The sequence below is a fragment of the Narcine bancroftii genome, chromosome 12, assembly GCF_036971445.1.
Source record: "Narcine bancroftii isolate sNarBan1 chromosome 12, sNarBan1.hap1, whole genome shotgun sequence".
In the NCBI taxonomy this organism is placed as follows: Eukaryota; Metazoa; Chordata; class Chondrichthyes; order Torpediniformes; family Narcinidae; genus Narcine; species Narcine bancroftii.
The window spans coordinates 98,419,741-98,442,387 of NC_091480.1; the positions used below are offsets into that span (position 1 = coordinate 98,419,741).

The 22,647-nt window shown below is 38.7% G+C and overlaps 1 protein-coding gene across 28 annotated transcripts in view; it reads left to right on the top strand.

Annotated features, from left to right (window-relative positions):
- The window catches only part of LOC138746747 (protein TANC2-like), a 502,350-nt gene that overhangs the window by 96,822 nt on the left and 382,881 nt on the right, over positions 1-22,647 (top strand). For 13 of the 28 annotated variants that reach the window (XM_069905106.1, XM_069905108.1, XM_069905110.1 and 10 more), the window contains one exon: positions 1,910-2,015. In XM_069905106.1, the coding sequence (XP_069761207.1) occupies positions 1,949-2,015 (67 nt within the window). In that variant the 5' untranslated portion in view covers positions 1,910-1,948. Of the gene's footprint in view, positions 1-1,909; positions 2,016-2,811; positions 2,867-3,559; positions 3,732-5,178; positions 5,336-10,925; positions 11,099-13,626; positions 13,722-22,647 lie in introns of those variants that run through there. The other 15 variants (XM_069905092.1, XM_069905112.1, XM_069905113.1 and 12 more) reach the window with 7 other exon arrangements.

Sequence of the window (22,647 nt, forward strand, 5' to 3'; positions counted from 1 at the left end):
TAATTGTTATTGACCTTTTCCTTCTCACTGGAATGGAACTGGATATTTTAAGAAATGTGATATTAATTGTTATTGACCTTTTCCTTCTCACTGGAATGGAGCTGGATATTTTAAGAAATGTGATATTAATTGTTATTGACCTTTTCCTTCTCACTGGAATGGAGCTGGATATTTTAAGAAATGTGATATTAATTGTTATTGACCTTTTCCTTCTCACTGGAATGGAACTGGATATTTTAAGAAATGTGATATTAATTGTTATTGACTTCTTTTCCTTCTCACTGGAATGGAGCTGGATATTTTAAGAAATGTGATATTAATTGTTATTGACCTTTTCCTTCTCACTGGAATGGAGCTGGATATTTTAAGAAATGTGATATTAATTGTTATTGACTTATTTTCTGAGTTGGAGGAAAAATGTCCTCTGCTTGTATTCTGACTGCTAGCTTTTAGACTGTCAATCTGCCAGAATTTGTATGTTTGTAACATTTTTCATTATTTATTATAGCCCATTGAATTTCTGCCACTTCTAAGATCCATTAACAATCAGCCCATTTCTCCACTTATTTTCTGTAACATATTCCCTTTTGTATGTCTATCAACTATACACCATATCTGTCACGCACCTTGACTGGGTGATTTGTGTTAGTCATTTGCCCTAGCAATCAAAGTTTTAGGAGGACATTGGAGCATCCAGGAGAATAATGGGTAGACCCAAGGGAATGTTGAAACAGATCTATAAAATTACTGCCAGATCAGTTTTTTGTTTAAGTTCCACCCATGGTTCCACTCGTTGATTTGCAAAGAATATTCTAAGTAATGCTATGGTATCCTCTCTAATCAAAAATGCAACTCCCCCTCCTCACTTCCAACTGAATCTTGCTGGTAGTATCTTTACCATGGAACATCGAGTTGCCAATCCTGCCCCTCCTTCAGTCATGTTTCACTTTCACCATGCCTATAATATCCTAGTCCCATGTACCAGTTGATACTCAGTTCATCTATCAACTCAGCTTATTACATGAACAGAAATTAAGATGATAACTGATAAAATCCAATCAGTTGTGTACCATGATGATATCAGTGAGCATTAATACTGCAGTTTTCTGTAACTGGAGGAGCTGGCATAATGTTTGAAGTAATGTCATTTGCAAAATTAGAGAAGCACAAACTTCTCTGTTTAACTAATAGTCAATTGTTCAGTTGATGTGTGCTTATATCTGAGTCAGAAAGTTGTAGATTCGAGTCCTTCTATTGAAAATTGAGGACAAAAATCTCGAGGCAATTCTGAAGGATTGTGGAACTGTCTAATATGTAATACACAAATGTGCTGGAGAAATTCAGCAGGTCATGTGGCATCCAAAGAAAGTAAAGGATAGGCAAAGTTTTGGGCCTGGGCCCTTTGTCGGGTATGGTGAATGGATGCTGTGTAACCTGCTGAGTTTTTCCAGCATGTTTGTGTATTGCACTCGTCCCAACATTTGCAGACTTTTTTTTCTGTCATGTATTCTATTTTTGAGATGATATTTTAAAGTAGGCTCCTTTTTGTCCTGTGGGTAATATAAAACTGCTCATGGAACTGTTCTGAAAAGCAGGCAGAAATCCTTTTTGTCCTGGCCAATATTTATCAGCTATAAAAATAGCTCGTCAGTTCATTATCACATTACTGTTTGTGGGAACTTGCAAATACAGCCAGAGCTTCATCAAAGTAATATATTAGGTGTAAAGAGTTTTGGAACATCTTGAGGTAATGAAAAGTAAAGAGTGAATGAATGCACATTTTTTAAAAGTTATGATTAATCTTGAAAAATGTCCGATTTGGTCCTTGGTCATTGATGGAAGTGCTACTTTGGCCAGTTTGCTGTGTCAGCATTGCCATTGACAAACTTCTATTTATTTCATTTGATAGAATTTGGGGTGAATATTGACGAGCCCTGCAGATGAAGATATGTTCCGTAACAGCTTAAAGATGCTCCTCAGTGGTGGAAAGTCCAACCGCAAGAGCAGATCAAGTGGTATGTAATTTGTTTAATTGTTTCTTTGAAAAGCAAGTGGATCAATACACATTTTGGTCCCACTCAAAGTAAATCACACAGTTTTAACTGCAAAAACATTTTGATTAATGAGTTGCTAATGGGAATGCACATTGAATGTGTCATTGGTTTTTCTCTGGGAACAGGTATTCAATTTATTTATAATTTTTCACCATAATGCCATTTACTCTCTGATACATGTTCTATTTTTTATTGTAATGAACAGGGCATCATTCTTCAGCAATTGTACTCAGTTCCCAAAGCATTCATCTTGTATTTTGTCCAGCCTTTGATTTATGCATTTTAGTAGAGTTGAATATTTTTCAGGAATACGTCTCTTTTGTAGACTGAGACATGAATGCCTGTAATTCCATGTGCATTTCTGCACATGGGTAATTCCTGTAGAAGGATATCAACTGGAGAAGCTTTTGTGACCAAAATGCAGGTAATTGTTAAAAATGGCTGTATGTGGAGGATTGGGGATATCAGCTAATCAGAATTTCAGATTTGTTGCTTTTAATTTCATGATTTAAACAGATTGTGTCTGTAAACATGTTTCCTGAACATTCATATAGTCCTCGAATATGCTGGTAAAATTATCAGTTTAATGTGAAAATCGTTCAATAACTTGCAAACCATCACAGAGTGCTGGGCACTGTGCCATTTAATCATTTGCTTCATTTAATGCAAGCTTTGCCATCATCTCATGATTGAAACTGCTTACTAATGACTGGACTTGAGTTTGGAATATTACACATTTCTTTTGCTGTTCTCGCAGGTCATCCTGGCAGAGATAGGAATGGTCTCCTTGAGGAGCTGGGTTTGCCCCATTGGTAATTCTGCCTCTGTACTGGAGTTCTTGGTTGGGAAAGGATATTGATATAGATGAACTTATCCTTGCAACAGATTTGGAATTTTTTATGATGTCAGCATAGATTGAATTTTTCCAGTACCATGAGATGAAACTAGGTAGTTTCTCAATGCTACATATCCTATGAGGGGTCAGGATTACTGCTACCTGGTAGGCCACGAGTATTGTGCCAGATCTGAGTTCTAAGTCTTCAAATACCCTTTTCCTCAATGGATAGAAGTCTATATTGGCACATAGAATGAATCAGTAAATTTTATCATCATTCTCTGCCTTTCTGAATGGCAGCTCACAGGATAGCAGAAGTGGACCATGGGTCTTGCTATAGATATTTGTTATTGTTGACCCATTTATTTTAGTAAGTAACTAATTTTGGAGTTGGTAAAGCTTTTTTTGGAGGGGTTAGAAATCAGAATCAGGATTTATTGTCACGAACAAGTTATGAAATTGGGTGTTTTACAGAAGCGTCATTGTGCAAACATTCATATTATAACCATCTTACATTATATATCTATATATTAAAAAAATAGAGCACAAAAAGTAAGGCAGTGTCTTTGGTTCATTGATTATTCTGGAATTGGATGGCAGTGGGGAAGAAGTAGCCCTTGTGCCATTGAGTGCTCGTCTTTAGGCTTCTGTACCTTTTTCCTTATGGTAGCAGAGTGAAGAGGGCGTAGCCTTGGTGGTGGGGGTCTTTGAGGATAGAGGCCTCCGGTAGATGTCCGTGATGGAGTGAAGTTTGGTGCCTGTGATGTTGCAGGCCGAGTTAACAACCCTCTGGAGTTTGTTGTCGTCCTGGGAGATGGGAAGGCAGAAGACTTCTGTAACAGGTAAATAGTTCAGAATCTCTTGGTGGGTGAGTCAGATTAAGAGGGTGCAACTTTAGGATTGAAGGGTTCCCATTTAAAACAGATGCATGTGGAGCAATTTCTTTTTCCAGAGAGTGGTGAACCTCTGGAATTTGCTGTCACTTGAGGCTGTGGAGGACATCGTTGGGTGTATTTAAGGGTATCAAGGGTTATGGGGAGAAGGTTGAGTGGGAACATGGATCAAATCAGAATTTATTGTCATGTAATTTGGTGTTTTGGGGCTCCTAATGGAATGGACTGGATGGGCCAAGTGGCCTACTTCTGCTCCTATATCTCGATGTGTAAAAATGGAAGATTACGGAGTTTTCTTTTTTTTGCTCACATCTTGATGGAGCTCAGGCTCAAAACGTTGGTTACCCTCTACTTCCTATAGATGCTACATGACTGCCAAGTTTCTTCAGCATGTTTTCTGTTACCTTTGTGAGTTCCAGTATGCTCTTGTGCAGAAAAGAAGCTGCCATTCACAATTCTAACCTTTGGAGACTAGCAAGAAGATAAATCAATAATTTAACAGTGCATTTTTCTTAAGTATGCACTTTGGGCCCTGAATCATAAATAATAACTGGAATCCATTTTTTTCAGACATCCCAATGTCTGGAGCCCTGTTTCTAACACTCCCTGTAAACTCACCTGGTTCACTGGAAAAATTATACATCTGTGTAATATCAGAAAGAAAGTTAATGGCATAGTACTGGGCTAATATGGGGGTCAGTTGAGAGTGGGAATAACATAATTCACCCAGAAAATCTGCCAGATGAGTGAAGATTTTCAGGAAGTAATTCAATCAGAACTTTGATTCACTAGTCATTAATGTTGAACTTGGTTGTTTTCTATGGGACCCAACTCAAAATAACTTGGGTTTAAACGAAACAGACTAAAATATTGCAAAAGATATTCTTATCATCCCAGCCCAATGAAAATAGCCAGCGGCTGAAAAAATGTAGCAGGATTCATTTGGCTTAATAAGCTTTTGGCCCGGAGCTTGCTGTTACGATTATGGTAAAGCTGACAGGACTCATTGTTGTCATGCTGTAGAACTGACAGCAGGCTTCTGGAGGAGACGGTTAAACAAGGAAATAGTACAGTTGCCAACAGTGATTCTCTATTCAGAGTTTGGTGCTTGGCACCTTCTTCAATATAAACTTCTGAATTTAATGGTTTGACAAGAATTTTGGTATTTATTTAGTATGAAATATTATTTATTCTTTGTACATGAGATGTCATTAAATTTTTAATGACTCAAACTATAGTTTTTAATAACTTCTCCAGAAATAAAAAAACAAATTTTATGGTTCTGAAATTGATTCTCTTAGATAAATATTTCAAAATATAATGAAATATGTCTTTTTTTTCCCTAAAGTTTATTTTATTTTGGCTTCTATCTTAATCCTGTATTTGTTCTAATCAGATGTAGAGAACTCCAAAGATCTGTGAGTGAAGGAATTTCTTCAAACCTCATCCCCGACTGTCTTAAGACTTTATTCCAAGACAATCCCCTAGAACTAGTCTTTTCAGTCAAGACACTCGACCGTCAGCATCAGCTTTGCCAAGCCTTTCAGATTTCTGTAAGCTACTATTAGATTGTTTTTAAACTCCAAAGGATATTGCCTATTGCTTGTTCATTCTATCTGATAAATATTCATTATGCTGCTTAGGATAAGTGTATCCTTTCTGTTAACAAAGCCAAGCTCCATGTGTGTTCTTACCGACATATTGTATTCTATACCCTTGCAATCCAAATCCCTGATAAAAAAGACATAGTCATTTGCTTGTTGTACACACCTACTTCACTTCAATGTCGCAAGAAGTCAACAGCAGATGCCCTTTTTACACACACAGCCCCGGAGATCATTTCCCGTTGACAATTTGCATAATTACCTTCTGGAGTGGCCGTTCACTCAGGAAGGACGTTGACAAGAAATATCCGAGTTGCGGTCTTTTCATCGGCTGGACATTTGCTGAGCCTTCACTCTGTGTTAGATCACCTGGACTACAAGAATGCTTATATTAGAGTGTTGTTTTTTAACTACAATTAGGCATTTAATAGCATCAATCCAGCAAACAATCAAACTTGGGATATTGGAAGTCTATTTGTCCTCTAGCAAAAGGATCCACGCTTTCCTTGGCAGGCCCCAATCAGTATAGATTGACAACATCGTCTCCTTGCTAACCATCAACCTCCATGTTTAGTCCCCTGTTCTTTTCCTTGTACAGTCATGATTTCATTGCCAAGCTCAGGTCTAACACAATCTATAGATTCACTGATCACATCCACAGTGTTGGCTGAATAACGGAAAATGATGAGCAAGAATATATAATGGAGATCGGGAATCTGGTTGCGTTATGCTTGAGCAGCAATCTTGCTCTCAACATCAGCAAAGCCAAGGAGCTTGTCATGGACCTTCGGAAGGGGAGCTGAGGGAGCATGGACTTCATTGGTGGGGTGGTGGTGGAGAGGGTTAGAACCTTCAAATTCTTAGCTGTGGTACATCAAAATAACTGAACTATACTGACTGGTTGCATCACAGTTTAGTTTGTGAACTTGAGTGCTCAGGATTGCACAAAACTGCAGAAAGTGGTAAATGTGATTTTGCATCATGGGCAGAGACTTCCCATCCATTTAGGACATCCATGTGAGACATTGGCTCAGAAAGGCAGCCAACATTATAGAAGACCCCCATCACCCTGGTCACCACCTCTTCTCACTGCTCCCTTCAGGATGAAGGTACAGAAGCCTGAAGTCCAGCACCTCTAGGTTCAAGAACAAATTTTATCTTGAACCTATCTGTCTTGATTTAAAAAAAACACAACACACAAACAAACCTGCCTATAATAGCCTAACCATAAACTAGTCTGGGCCCAACAAAAGATCTGTCTGCGCTACTGAAATGTCACTTTTATTCTTGTACTAACTGCAACTGTGAATATTGTTCAATCTATCCTTTCATTTATTAGCTTTCTCTGTCTTGATAACTTAAAGTATACTATTATAATTCATGCAACGTGTATCTGTTTGGTTGCAGCAAGCAAGACTTTTATACCAGTGTACATTATACCACTGGGACAGTGTCTTTGCAAACCAGATGATTGTGGCTAGGCAAGTTGGATGGGGGCAATGGAGGGGATTGGGGAGCAGGAGTTTCAAAAAACAGCTGTGGGAAATATTACTGGTTTAAAGGAAAAGGTCAAGTCAGTTGCACTGCCTAGAGAAGGGCCCCTTAGCACACCATGTCCATGCTGATCTGTACATCTACTCTACTCTCATTGGCATACAATGTGCCTTGCCTATTTAATGTTGTGGTTGTATCTGACTTAACACCATCTCCACTGATAGTGAGTTCCAGATATCAATCACTCTTGTGTTTAAAAAGATCTAGACCCTAGAGCTATGCCTCTTTAATAATTTTATATATATTTATCAGGTAATCTCAGTCTCCTTCACTCCAGGGAAACAAACCCAGCCTATTCAATATTCTCTCCAGCACCCAGGTTAACCTCCTCTTCGCTCTCTCCTGCACATCATTCCTATAGATTAATGCATAATGTCCCAGTTTTTTTATGTTCCCTGACTCACAAAGGGAAACATGCACAAGCCTTTTTCACCATCCTACCTATCCTGTTGGTACATTCATAAAACTATGGACTTAGAAAAAACACAGGGTAATTCTGGGCTATTGTTGAAATAGGTTATTGATTTGGCACAATCCAGGGCCAAAGGGCCTGTGCTGTGCTGTAGATTTCTGTTTTACAATTTCTGCTTTACAATCTGCTGGTGCACAGCATCAGTGGGAGAAAATGAATAGTCTTTCTGTCTGACACCTTACTTCAAGACTGAGAGTGCAGAGGGGAGATGGCCAGTACAATGTGGGAGGGGTGGAGTTGGGAGCAGAATTTGGTGAACCAGTGCAGGGTGAAGGATGATTGACAGAGGCAGTGATTGTCAGGTACTCACCCGAGGGGCAAAAAAAATCAAAAGGGTCAAGTGGAGGAAGAGGAGTAACGCGAAATGGGGAGGGGTGATAAGTGGAAATAAAGGCTGCTAGTGTTGGAATCTGAACCCCAAGGATCATTGGTTATAACATTCCTCAGTGCCCCAGCTAGGTTTGACTACCCAGTATATAAGGATTAAATGTAATATGTCAAAGCCCCATCCAATTTTTTACCTGATCTATAGCTTGCTGTCATCTTAAACAACCTTCCTCATTATCCACCTCACCTATCTTTGTGTCTTGTTCAAACTTGCTAATTTTATCTCATGCATTCAGATTTGTCTTTAATATACAGTATATCAAAACAAAAAAAGCACTCCCAATGTTATTCGCAGTGGTACACCACAGACTTCCAATCAAAAAGCATCTTTCCATCACTATTCCCTAGCTTCTATCACGTCAATAGAAAGAATGAGCAATTTGAGTGCTGGAAAATATAGAGATATTTAATGCTTCACTAATCAATTTAAGAAAACTGCTAAAATGTGGAAAGCGAAGGGTTTTGTTGCATTGTTGCAAAATAGATAAACAAGTGACACAAATGAAAGCAAACGAGCTTGCTGAAACAGCTTATTACTGTGTGATAGATAGTTGCATGGTAATTAAAGTTGAGAATAAGCATTCCACGATGCTTTGTTTTCAGAAAGGAAATAATTCTTCAGTGGTGGGGGAGGAACAATCTTGATTGGCCCAGATACAGAAAGATCTAAATAATGGATCCATAAGAACAGGAAATAAAACAAGTATGGGCAATAAAACGACAATGCTCCAGTAGCTACAACACAATTGGGGAGACAGTCAATCAAGCAAAAGAAATGACTAGACATGTCAATCTGGGGCATTTTAATCTCCATTGGAGTTGACTGGGAAATGTCGTTTGAAGAACGATTTTACAATGCATTTATGGTAGTTTTCAGAAACAATATATAATTGGACCAAATAGAAAGTGAGCTATTTTGAATCTTTTAGGATTAATTAGTAAACAAGGGGTCCGCAATGGAAAAGTATCACAATGTGATAGAATTATTATTGTTTGAGATGGAGAGTTTGTTAAGAATTTGGTTTTTTAACTTCAACACAATTTGTGAAATACCCAAGCTCTACAAACCAGACACCAAGTGTGTGCATAGATCTGACATAGAGCAGGGCACACTGGGATCAATGAAAGCAGTACACTGGGTTGGAGGAGATGCATGTTAATCTTTGCCTCACCTGGAATGGCTGACTATCACCTGGATGGTGATTGGTGAGGAAGTTTAACAGCAAGTGTTATACCTCCTTCAGTTGCAGAGGAAAGTGTCAGGGGTCAGGGAGGAATTAATATACCAGAGAATCACAGAGAGGGTGTTTCTTGTGGAAGGTAGAAAAAGAAGATGGGGTTAGTGGTGAGATTTTGCTGCATCTGGCAGAAATGATGAAGGATGATGTGCAGCATGTAGAGGATAGTAGAAAGGTGAGAAGGAGAACTATCTCTTTACTGATTGTAGTAAGGGTTAAGCACAGAGGTTTGAAAAATGGAAGAACTGAGGGAAGGCTCCATCAAGCACAGCAGAAAGGAAGCTAAACTTTCTGGGAAAAAAGATATTTCAAATGTACTGTAATTAAATGCCTCATCTTGAGGGCATGTGACAGAGATGGAAACTGGGAAAAAGGGGATATCATCCTTATTGCTTGGCAGATTCTATCAGTGCTATGGGCTCCTACTTATCTCCTTCAAGCACCTATCTTCACCTTCCTCCTTTGTCTTCCATCTATTACCCACCAGCCTCCTCTCCCAAATCTACCCCTCCCCACTTGGTTCATATGTCCATCATCCTTCTAACTCCTGTCTCACCCTTCCCACTCTCCTCTTTACACTGGCTATCTACCCTCCTCACCTAATGCATTGTCTTGACCGGAATGGTTGTCTGTTCCTTATCTCCCTAACTTCTGCTCTTGACATGGTGAATTCCTCCAGTAGTTTGTATTTTTCCTTCAGATTCTGCACCTATGATCTCTGTGTCTCATTGCTATGTTTTGTCCAATGCCTCCAGGACACTGGGACAATGAGTTTCCAACAATATACATGTCCCCAAATGGTCATAACCTGATGGTCACCAATACTATGCAAATACAGGCAAGGGAAGAAAGCTGATACTGAGCCTATTTCAAGAGGAATATTAAACACGAGTTGTAGGAGATTTTTAGCAACAAACAAACAAAAAAGGGATGAGGCCAAAATAGATTTTGAGAGTAAAGCAGATAGAATAAGCAAAAAATTGTAAAAATTTCTAGTGTTGAAAGGAAACAAACGTGGGTCCGAAAGAGACAACGAAGGAAGAAATTATATTGAGAAATAAAGAGATGAAGAGGTATTAAACAAATGTTTGAATATATCTGCATTACGCAAGTCAGAATGTGTGTGGCAGAAATGAAGTCTAATTGCCACTGAAGAATTTTAATTAATATCACTGAAGAGAAAGTACTGAAGAAATTCCGAATCAAATCCCCATGTATCTGATATTTAGAAGTCTTAAACAGTGTCGTGATTTACTGATGGATAAAGAAATAGTAACCAGAAAAGACTGTTATCGGCAGATCAGTAATGGAATTACTCACTGGATGTGTGAAACCATCTGGAAGTGACACACTGAACAGCAAAGTTCTTGGAATAAAGGAAATTCATACCTTTTTTGGGCTCTCTTTTTAAGTCAGTGCATCATGCCATGTAAAATTCAAGTTTTTATTGCAGATATTTCAAATTTCAACTCTTATTCTTTCTTCCATTGTGCAATAAGATTTAGAAATTCCTCTTGATCATTTCATTACAAGGTTATTTGACAGGAAGAAGAGTGCGATTGAGATTGAGCAATTGTTTTCCAAATTATCAGTGGTTCTTTCCATTCTGTTTGTTGATGTTCTATATTGTAACTGAGAATGCAGTGTAATGCAGAACATTGACATTATATTTCTTTCAGAAAAGATGAACCCCTCTGTGTGCTCTAATCTTCATTAGTTCACTTAATGCAAGGAATAATTTTGAAATACTTTTGTTCAAATTATTAAATGTACACTATTTCACACTTAAACTGGTGGATTCATGAGTCAAAATTTCTGTGCATTAAATTTAAGCCAAAACCTTTCAGTGGCCACCCTGGTTTCAATTTGTGCTTGAATTTTTTTCCAGCTTTCTACTGAATTCTAAATGAGAATCATTGAATGGAAGTTTTGCATTGTGAGAATCTCGTGGATGTAACACCAGTTGGTCAGTCTTGGGTTCAGATTTGAAAAAGAGCCCCTGGAAACACAATTCATATTTGCCAGAACACTTTGTTACCCCACTACATCTTCAAGCAGCAGGTCTGCATGCAAGTCTTTTTATTTTACATAGATTAAAATTTATTTTGGAAAGCTATATGCTTCTAATTGCCCCCTTTTTTGGGGGAGGGGAGAAAGAGAGGGGAAGACAAATTCAAAATATCTTTAGCGGATCTAAGCCCCTGCAACTCTTTTATACACCTGGGAAATTTAGCTTAATTTCGGTCACCTTGATCTGAATCAGCCGTCCCACTTTTCTTTAGATTTGCCTCATTATCTTTTTCATGAACAGCATTTCTTTTCCCAGTGTGAAGACGTACGTATATGCCAAGCATCATATTTGAATAGGTTTCACTTTTGAGCAATATGATATAAATAGAAGTTCTTTTGAGCAATGATATATTTAGAATTTTTATGCAAATTGTATGGTTTGGAGGATTTCAAATGAACATTATTTTGCTTTTTAATTTAGACAGCAGCTGTTTGGCTGTTTTTTTTCCAGTCACGCTGTCGAGAGTTCAAGGGGATATGCTATTTTCATAATGGTTTGCACTGCTGTTTTAACTTGCAGTTTTAATCAGGACACCAGTTTGTTTCTAATTTGTAAACTGAGCAAGACTGAGAAACTTGTGGGTGAATCTGGGACTTAAGCATTGTCATATTTATATATATATATATATATATATATATATATATATATTTTCTTCGAAGATGAAGGAAATTCAGCAGGTCTCTCATCAACTTATGCAAGTGCGGCATTGAAAACCTGCTTGCAGGATGCATCACAGTGTGGTATGGGATCAAGGTGGCAAATGCAGCTCAGAACCTCACACAAAATTTCCTCCCCTCCACTTCTCCTGTTGCCTATGAAAGGCAGGCGATTCTTTCCCGCGGCTATTACACTCCTGAATGAACCTCGCAACAGTGCTCTCAGCGGCCATTGCTTTGAACTAATTGTGCAACTTTATACAGTACTCTCTGTGCTCCTGTCCTACTTTAGACAGTTCTGTGTACGTTCGCGTTGACCTGTTAGACTGCTCTTGGCTGAACCTCTCTCACTACGAATTTGAAATGTGATAGCTGATATCCAAATCCTTTTGTGTCACTATGGGGATTTGCATATGATTTTTGCATTAGCTCTACATCAGATGGCATAATTGGCTATGCTGCACCTTTCAAAATGTTACATGGAAATATTGGTCATGTGGTGCTGAGAAAATTAATTACTTTAGGAAAACCATATCTTCACTAGCAATATTGTGGACAGGAAAACCATGATAAAATTCATTAATTGTCCTGCCACTCAGCCCTACCAATCACTATCCCTCTCTGATCCCATTCACAGATCAGTTTAGTTCCCAAATCAAGCCCCTGATTACAAATGTCTCCGCATAAGATGGGACATTTCTGTAATGTGCATTTGGAACTACAGCTACTGACGTTTTCTGTTAGAACCCAATACCAAAATGGAGACTAAATTAATAGTATTGGGTTGGGACATACCTCTTCCAATAATATTTATATTTCAAATAAATTGTATTCAAAAAATAAATAAAAACTTTTCATAGTATTCATCAAAATTATAAAAATCCAAAATACTCAGGCAATGGAAGTACTTTTTGAAGTGTAGACACTTCTTTAACGTAGGATGCTGACAATTTGTTTCTCCATGGCAAGGTTGCACAAGAAGCATTGTAAAGATGACCAGATAATCTTTTGTGATCTTATTTGAGTGATAATTTTGGCATGGAGTGCTAACCTATCCTTACTTGGAATGGTGCTGTCGGAGACTAAAATCATCCTCCTTTAACAGGCTGGATTGTGCCTGTAGAGAACTGTTTGCTCGCTGTAGTGTACGGGTTAGCATGTTCTGCAGCTGGAGGTTCATGTGGGCACATCCAATCTCCTACCATATCTTTGCGCTTGCCTCCCAATCACAATCCCTCTCTGATCCCATTCGCAGATCAGTTTAGTTCCCAAATCAAGCCCCTGATTACAAATGTCTCCTGGTCAATTTATAATAATGCAAACTGAGGGTGTGAGGTCAAAAAGATGTTATTCATTTGTTCTTTTAATTAATTTATGGAATTGTACCTTTTTATTTGAACAATTTGTTTCTAAATGGCTTTAATCAGTAGAGGGCTAATGAATGGTTAGTCACCTTGTCAGTCTGCAGTTTCATACAGGGTAAGGAGGGCAAATTTCCTTGAGAAGGATTACCTGAGACATGGCCATTTAGAAGGATCATGGTCTATATCTAAAACGTATGTTTAATTATGTGAGACTTGTCTGCAGAGATAAGTTTTAAATTTCTCTGTCAAAAATCAGAGTCCGCTGATGCCAGTCAGATAACTTGACCACTCTCCCACAATAATCTAATATTACAGTAATAGTAGCTCTATTGTAAGAACATGCCTAATAATTATTCAGAAAATACCTCATTTTTTTTGTTCCTATGCCCCATAATATCAATAGATGTTTTTTTTAAGTTCTGCGTTCCTGCTTTCTGTTGAAAGATGTAATTTTTTCTGATTCTTCAGAAATCTGCCTTTTATTTTCTCAATTTATAGGTACTGGATATCTGTTCTTCTCAGTCATTCTCGTTGTCTACCATCTACCAAATTTGGAGTGAAACCCTATTATGATGAAATTGTACAAGGCATTGGTGAGGCCAAATTTGGAGTACTGTGTACAGTTTTGGTCACCCAATTATAGGAAATATTTCAACAAAATAGAGAGAGTGCAGAGAAGGTTCATGAGAATGTTGACAGGATTTCAGGGTCTGAGTTCCAGGGAAAGGTTGTGCAGACTGGGGCTTTTTTCTCTGGAGCGTAGAAGATTGAGAGGGGACTTGATCGAGGTGTTTAAGATTTTAAAAGGGACAGACAGAGTAAATGTGGATAGGCTTTTCCAATTAAGAGTGGGGAAGATTCAAACTAGAGGGCATGGTTTAAGATTGAAGGGGGAAAATTATAAGGGGAACATGAGGGGAAATTTCTTGACGCAGAGGGTGGTGGGGATGTGGAATGAACTTCCGGCAGACGTGGTCGAGGCGGGATCATGGGTTACATTTAAGGAAAGACTGGATCGTTACATGGATAGGAGAGGACTGGAGGGGTATGGACCGGGTGCTGGTTAGTGGGACTAGGAGGGTGGGGATTTGTTACGGCATGGACTAGTAGGGCCAAACTGGCCTGTTCTGTGCTGTAAGTGGTTATATGGTTACTTCTAGATTTCTCATGTTGTGACTGATGTCTCTGTACATTTGTACAATAAAGTGGTGTGCTCAATAACATTTCTCATATTGGTTTCATTACAGTTAGTCTTTTCGAAGAAAGATTTAACTTGTGTAATAGTTAATTCTTACTCATGATTAATGTGAGCTCCATGTATGTTGCATTTTGATTGCTTAATCAAACAAGTTGTGTACAACTTATTGTATGCTATCTGTTTAATTGGACCTATATTTTCAAAACTAATTTTACTTTTTATCAAGAATAATTTTAAATCCTGTTCTCTGCTTCATTATTGCCAAGGGTCTATGGTTTCTTGTGCACAAAAGCGTGACTTCCTCTTTCATCTAATTATTTACAGCTCTTGCCCTGGATTAATATTCAAAAGCAGAAAAAAATCTTTCATGATTTATTTTTGGAAAATGTTATTTGAAATTTGAAAAATTTCCCTCCATTATTGTTCTGTATATTTGGAGAATATTAAGCCAATCTTCAACACTTACCTCTTCATCTTGATGTTATTTTGAATTCATTTTTTATGGGTGTAAATCTTTTGTATAATGGGATATTGAGCTAATGGGAAAAGGAATTTCCTGGCAGTTTTGTACTGTAATTCTTCACTACAAAGTGGAATGGTTGATGTCCTGATCATGCAGCTGTGCCAAGAGTCATTGCATGGAAGACTATCGATGTTATTCAAGTGAAGTCTTGAGCTTGATGCAGATGATGAGGCCAAGTATAATTTACTTGTTAAAATCAACAAAGTGGGATCTGCTTCTCTGAGTGGATTTGTACTAGCATATAATTGGAAATGTTTTCTGTGTTACTTACAACAATAATGAAGTGCTGTTGGTAAACTGAAGAGCCTATTTTCCTCACCAGGGAGCAATGTTTATTTGTATGCTTTTGACATGAGACTCTAACTTGGTCCACAAAAGTGCTGGACTCAGAGGGTTATGTAGTTTCCATAGAAAGCTAAAACCAGTCGATGTTTTGGGCCTGAGTCCTACAGGAGTGCCGAAAATCTGGCAAATGCCTCAAATAAAATGGTGATGGGGGGAGGAGGAGGAGAAACAGGTAATAGGCCTGAATATCTGCAGGTTTCTTGTTTACCTTCTAACTTGGCCCAGCGGGAACTGACATCAAACTCAATATACTGGTGACAACTTACTGTTGTTTAAGATTTGTCTTATAACTGTATAATGAGTCTTGGACTATATTTCACATTTTGGGGCTTTTAGCATAACTGATGAAAAGAAAACTTTGAGCTTCTGCAACACACTTCTCAATTTACAGTACCAACTTCTTGTTTGATTGGATGGTTTAGATTGCAAGCTTGTGTGCCCTCTGGTCTAATGGAGGCTTAACTGCCCTACAAATTCTTTGCTTTCATGTACTTAGCTTCCCTTTGAATGCAAGACTGGTACCTGTTTCTATTCTTACCCCTTGTTGAATTCTTTAGCTCCCAATCACTCACTGATAAAATAATTTTCCTGTGTGACACTAGTGTGTCTTTTGCTATTCACCTTCCTTCTATATAACTTGATCCAATAAGTACAATTTTTCTCCACGTACTCTTTTGTCTTTTACCCTTTGATTTAAAAAACATACTATTTATATATAATGTGATGTCAACTGCCTTGAATTTCACAGTTCCAGCTTTATTTCTTTCCTCTTATTTCTATCAGCTCATAGTTGTCCAATCATCATAAAAAATGTCTTCACCTCATTCTCTTAATTAGCACCAATGTTTATCTTATTCGTCTTCATGGTTTTCAGCCTCACAGAAATTAATTTTTTATTCACCCCACAAAGTTCTCTGCAAAAACAAAAGTGATTTCTAAATCTTTCTTGATTTGATCAAGGTTTTTTGATCTAAAACATTAACTCTCCTTCCCTCTTTATGGATGAGGTGTGATTTTAAATATCTCCAACATTTTCCATGTTCAGTCCTGATGTCTTTTTCTTTGTTTTACGAATACAAGTTGATGGATGGAAGAAACGTGGTGATTAAAAATGAGCTGATGTGAAAACTTTTTTTAAATTAAAAAGCTAGCTTCCTTAAAGATGAGAGTGCAGAAGAGATTCATCAAGAAGTTTTCTGGACACTGTAAATGTGTGGAAAAGAAAAAGTGTATAGCATGGCTATTGTGATTTATGGTGTGAAAAATAAAAAATTAAAAAAAAAAAAAAAGAAGTTTTCTGGGATGGAGTGATTCAGTAAAAAAGAAAGGCAATGGCTGTTTTCCCTGGAGGCTCAGAGGGGATGTGGTTGAGGTATTATAAAAATACGAGGGGGAATAGATAGGGTAGACTACAGGAAACTTGTATCCCCTTATCAAAGCATTTTCTCTTTTTGACTGAAAAGAATAACCTTGCAAGTTTTCATGTTGAATTCAATTAAAAATGTTTGTCGACTCATGTGTATTCACCTCACAACTCATATTCCCTCTTAGTTTTGTTGTTGTATCTCGCTTTGTGTCACCCAAGATGTACTTAAGAGGGAATTCAGAAGGCCAAAAGAGGACATGAGATGGCACTGGGAGGCAGGATAAAGGAAAATCCCAAAGATTCCACAGGTATATTAAGTGAAAGTGTGGCTAGGGAGTCATTTGTCCCACAAAGGTCAACAAGGCCATCTTTGTGTGGAGCCACAGGAGATGGGTTGGATTTTGAATGAATACTTTTTTTTCAGTCTTAAACTTGGAGGAGATCGTGGAAGCCAACGGACTGGATAAAAGAAATGGCAATGTGTTGAACCATAGCAGAAAGATTAGGGAGGGGTTCTCAGCAAACATGGAGTGTATTAAAGTAGTCAAAACCCCAGTGGCTGATGAAGTCCATTTTTACACCTTGTGAGAAGCCAGGGAAGAAATAGCTGAGGCCCTTGATGAGATAGTTTCCTAATTGGTTGGAAGATTCTAGGGTGGCTAATTCTCCAGGGGCATATGATCTTTGCCCTCTATCTCTGTTGCTTCCAGGATCTGTGTACCCATGTTGGCTACTTCCTGGGCCTGATTACTCATGTCTTGACACCTAATTCTCCAGGGGCGTATGATCTTTGCTCTCTATCTCTGTTGCGTCCAGGATCTGTGTACCCATGTTGGCTACTTCCTGGGCCTGATTACTCATGTCTTGACACCTAATTCTCCAGGGGCGTATGATCTTTGCCCTCTATCTCTGTTGCTTCCAGGATCTGTGTACCCATGTTGGCTACTTCCTGGGCCTGATTACTCATGTCTTGACACCCAATTTTTTTGTTTTGCACAGTAAACTCTGAAAACGTCCCTGATTGGACCACTGAACTAAATGAATTGTGTTTGGGGGTGAGGGGGAAATGAGATGGCTTTGCTAAAACGTGAGTTCACTGTGTGATTTAAAATTTTTAAGTGAGTATGTGAAAACTATCTTGACTGCATCTCCTCTTGCTTCCATTCCATTCTCCGAGTTTCCCTGTTCCTGTTCTAATGAGCAGTCTTTCTTCAACATTACTTTTTAAGATGTCTGATTTTTTACAAAGTTGTGCTTTTTATCTGTTTCTCATTGACAGGCCTCTGAACCTCTGCTCTCAACCCCTCTCTACCACAGCAGAATGTGGATAGGATTCCCCTTGTTCTTACCTTTCTTCCCACCCCACCCACCAGCCTCTGGATTCAGTGCTTGTTTCTAGTATTTGTAATTTCAGCTGTTCCTCCTCCAGCCCCCCTCCCCAAAATCCTTATTGATGTGTAAATTACCACATTTAAGAAAATATAACTTGGTGATGGTTATTTTTTCTTATCCACAATGTTCATACTGTAATGTAGCTTTGGCCTTGCCCATCTGGTAGTGAGGAACTAGAGTGCAGCAGTGACTTGCTTTTGTCCCACGTCGAGAGATCAAGGAGCCACTAAAGACACTGTATTTGGAAAAAATGAGGTACAACAGAAAGAGCAAGGAGTTCTGTTCTAATGAGTATTCAGCCAACTGCACCAAGACAAGGGAACTGCACTGATGAACACGTACATCATCATCTTACCAATGTAATGGTGTACAAAATATCAACATAGTTCAAGCTTTGTTACCCTCCGTTCTCCTCAAGCGTCCAATAGTCATCCATATAAACACCCTCCAAAAACAGCAACTGCTGCATCATACAGGTGAAACATAAGAACTACAGCTCCTGAAACTTGAGCAAACAGAGAAGCTGGAGAGACTTAGCAGTCAGGCAGTCAATATTTTGGGTTTCGCCCTTCCTCAGAGTCCATTTCTTCCGCAGATGCTGGCTGCTGAATCCCTCCAGTTTCCCATCGTTTGTATTTCCGTGGTAGTCAGGTTTCCTTATGGCCAAACAGCATTGCCTGTGCCGATGTTTTTTTTTCTATTAAGCACCTTAAAAACATTGAAATATGATAATTAAAGAGCATTGGAGCCACCTGGGCTAATTACTGTTTGGCAATTGTAAAGCAAACCATGTAATTGTCAATGAGATCTAAAGAATTACCTCTAAAACTTGTCCACTGAATTAATGTTTATCGTCTTTTATGGTGATGTGGAGATAATTTTACATAGTAATATTGATTTTCATTATCTAAGAATAATTGCACTATAATGGTCAAGATTTCAGATCAACACATTTCACTCCTTTGAAACTGGTGGTTTCAGTGGCATTTGTTTGGAAGTTTGATGAGAGCTTTTGAAAAATTGATGAATTCATCTGCTATTTCAAGATTACTTTTTGAAAAAAAATTCACTGTGGAAAAGAGATGCCATAACCATTTTTTTCCCCCCATTATTCACTTGAAAGTCTGGAGCAACAACCTTTGCTGGGTCAGAAATCTGAGAGATAAATGTAAAATAGAATTTGAAGAATCATTATCTTTCCATTAAAGGTTGCTGCAAGTTCCATAGGATTTGTTTCTCAGGGTCCAAAGAATGAATGGTCATCTCTGATATCCATCTCGCTCTGTATGGATGAACAGCACTGAGGTGGCTGTTAACTTTGTTATTGATCTTCTTGGGGCAAGTCTTAAGAGTCTTTATTTTCTACCTTGAAACTTCTGAATTTACAGATGCTGAATGGGATGTGGTTCAGGAGCTGCCTGATGGGATGGCCAGTTGATAGATAGTACGGGAAATAGTGTTCTATTTCCCTCCTCCCACCCCCCTCCCCACCTTTGCTCTTGCCCCCCTCGCTCCCTCTCCCACCAGCGTTTTGGAGAATTTTATAGAATTGTTTGTACCTCTTCGATGCCTTGAGGTGCCAGCTGTTGATAGTTTGCACCTCTAAAGAATGTTGCTTGGAGGACCATATGATTTGTGCTGGGTCTGAACACTTAATCTTCATGTTCAAATGTTTTGCAATTGGATGTATTGACTAGTTGTCTACTTTTAAAAAAAAATAAACCAGCGTCTTATTGTGCTTCCTTTATTGTTGGGGGCAATGTTGGTGAATGATCTTGGTTTTGAGCATGTCTAGTTCACGTCCCAATCTCTTGAGTGCATTGGTTGGCAGTCACTTGGGGTTGAGCAACCAGTGTGCATATGAAAGTCCTAACTTTGTTCTGTTGCTGGTCAACTGAATTTAGAGTGATCTGGTGTATAAGCAATGGAGGTAGACCACTAAGTGGGAGATGTAATAAATACGATGTGACATGTTAGATAAAATGGTGTTGCTCACATTCAATAGACACATCATGCACAAAAGTGAATAATCATGGAGATCAACTCCTGTCTCAGGATGGGCCTGGACCCGGACCATTTCAGTGCACTTGTCATTCAGAACCATTCAATGGCAGATGCCATCGGGCTAGCTGTCCACTCTGTGGTAGATACCTACATCAGGCTGTTGTTGACTGACAACAGCCTAGTGTTTAACTGTCATGCCAAAAAACAGATAATCTATCACAAATCTTCACAGTATTTCTCACACCTGCAAATTTTGATTGTAAATTTAAAAATTCAGATGCTGAAAATATGAAGAAAAAAAAGTTGAAAAAATTGATACTCATCTAAAGGGTCTTTAACATGAAACATAAACAGATGTTGCCTGACCTTGTTAGTGTTTCCAGTATATTCTGTTTTTTCTAAACTTTGTCGTCTATAAATTATTAAACTTTATCAATAATGGGATCATTATATACATTGTACAATGTCCCATTTATTCAAAAAGTTACAATAGCATGCATTAAGTAAAATGGAGATAGTAAACATAAAAGATTGATAAATAGCAAATAGTCACAATTGGCATTAAAATAGTGGTGTCTGAGCAGTCCATGTGCCCATTTTACAGAGCTGTTAAAAGATAGGAATTAACTGCTTTTTAATTGCTTCACCTACCTGTATTAATGCAATGAAGGAGGGATGGGGGGGGGGGTGGATCATCTTCATCCCATGTCTGATACAACCAAGGTGATCGTATTAGAGCCCATGTGTTTCGCAACGGCTTCTGCCTAAAAGGGTTAGGCCTTGCCGGGTCCAGGATGCCTGAAGGCTGTGATGCATTGATGACATTGAATGTGTGCAACTTGCCAGGAGGAGATTCAAACTTGAACAGGCAGCAAGAAGGTCATGACAGTCAGGATAGAATTAAATATATTAACTTAATGATGCCTGTGAACTGGGGAGATCAGGAGGTTTGCCCGCCATTATTGTGTGCAGAGAAATCTCACGGCTTGGTGCATATGTTATATATCTCTCAGGACATAATGCTACAGGTCCCCCCTCCTTTTGCTCCAGGATGCACTGATCTGGCATTTCTTGGCTCAGTTAATGACCTGAGCTACCTTTAAAGATAGGTCACACATACTAATTAAGTGGGTTTCCTGTGTAAAGAGGCCCTATCATCATTAGTGTAATAAGGGAGGTTGAAGAGTCTGAAAGCTGTTGGAAAGGCTTTTGAATCTAGAGGTGCTGTTTTTCAGGCCTCTGTTACTGCCTGAAGGAGGCAGCAAGAAGACATTAGGCCCTTTCAAACTGCTATGTGAAATGGGTTTAATCAGGTAATTTACCTGGTTAGCATCCCAGTTACGCTGCATTTAGAAAGAGTCTGACCTAGTCAACCCCATCAGAATCCAACCGGGTCCCTGACCTACCTCAGAGGGTAGCCAGCATCCAAACATCTGGCAGTATTTCCGGTGAGTACGTGATGTATCATTGCGGGGGCAGGATCCCGCTTAAATTGCCGGGTTGGCGATTTAATGGGTAGATTCCCCCTGCAATTTAAAAGATGATTCCAGCACCTTTGCCCCTGGGTCCCAGGAGAGATACCCATTTGCAATAGTTTAAGAGACTAGTGGAGTGGTTCTCAACCCTTTTCTTTCCACTCACATCCACTTCAAGTATTCCCTATGCCATAGGTGCTCTGTGATTACTAAGGGATTGCTTAAGGTGATATGTGGGTGAAAAGAAAATGTTTGAAAACCACTGTTTTAATCATACCTAATTGACTCATATGCATGGTTTCATAACTCCAAAAGCAATGGGCCAGTGACAATTTTTTTCAAGTGAAATATTTCAGTAACAATTAGGTCTAGAACAGTGGTTCTCAACCTTTTTTCCCCACCCAAATACAACCTTAAGCAATCCCTTATTAATCACAGCACCAATGGCGTAGAGATTACTTTGTGGTATGTGAGTGGAAAGAAAAAGGTTGAGAACCACTGGGCTAGTGTGACCAGGGTAATGGGGATCCTTTTATTATGTTGGCTGCTGTCTTGTGGCAGGACCTTAGATAGATGTCTTCAATGGATGGGAGTGGAACCTGTGATGTACCTGACAGTGTTTGCTACCTTCTGCATTCCTGGACACTGGAATTACCAAACCAGCCTGTGATGTAACCAGTTAGTATACTTTCCACAGAACACCTGTAGATTTTTGATGGAATATTGATGCCATGCCAAACCTCCAAGAAAATAGGGAAATTGGTGTGCATACCTGATGGCTGGTTTGATGTACTGGCTTCAGGAGAAGTCTCTTTATTGGCCCAGAGATGTGGACTGGAATGAGCTGGATTGTTGCAGGAAAGAACTAGTGGACTTAAAAATGTAATAAGGGAAACAAAATAACTGATGGAAATCTCCAACATATTTGTGTGTTATTGTATCAGTGAACTCCTAAGGGAATCATGGAAATGCATCCCCGAATAAATAATTTATTCATTAATAGCCAAATAGCCGTACTTGTTAAGTTCAAACTTGTTGATCTGATGTCTGTATTTGTTCTGCATATCCATCTTTCCTTTGTTGTCGACGATAGCTTCTAGCCTCCTGACCATGAAAATCAATTTGTTCAAACTGCTTTTCTTATTTTATGTTGCTGTCCTTAAAGTATGATTTGATCTGTAGTTCCACAGTAGATATTTTGAACCCAAATTCTAGT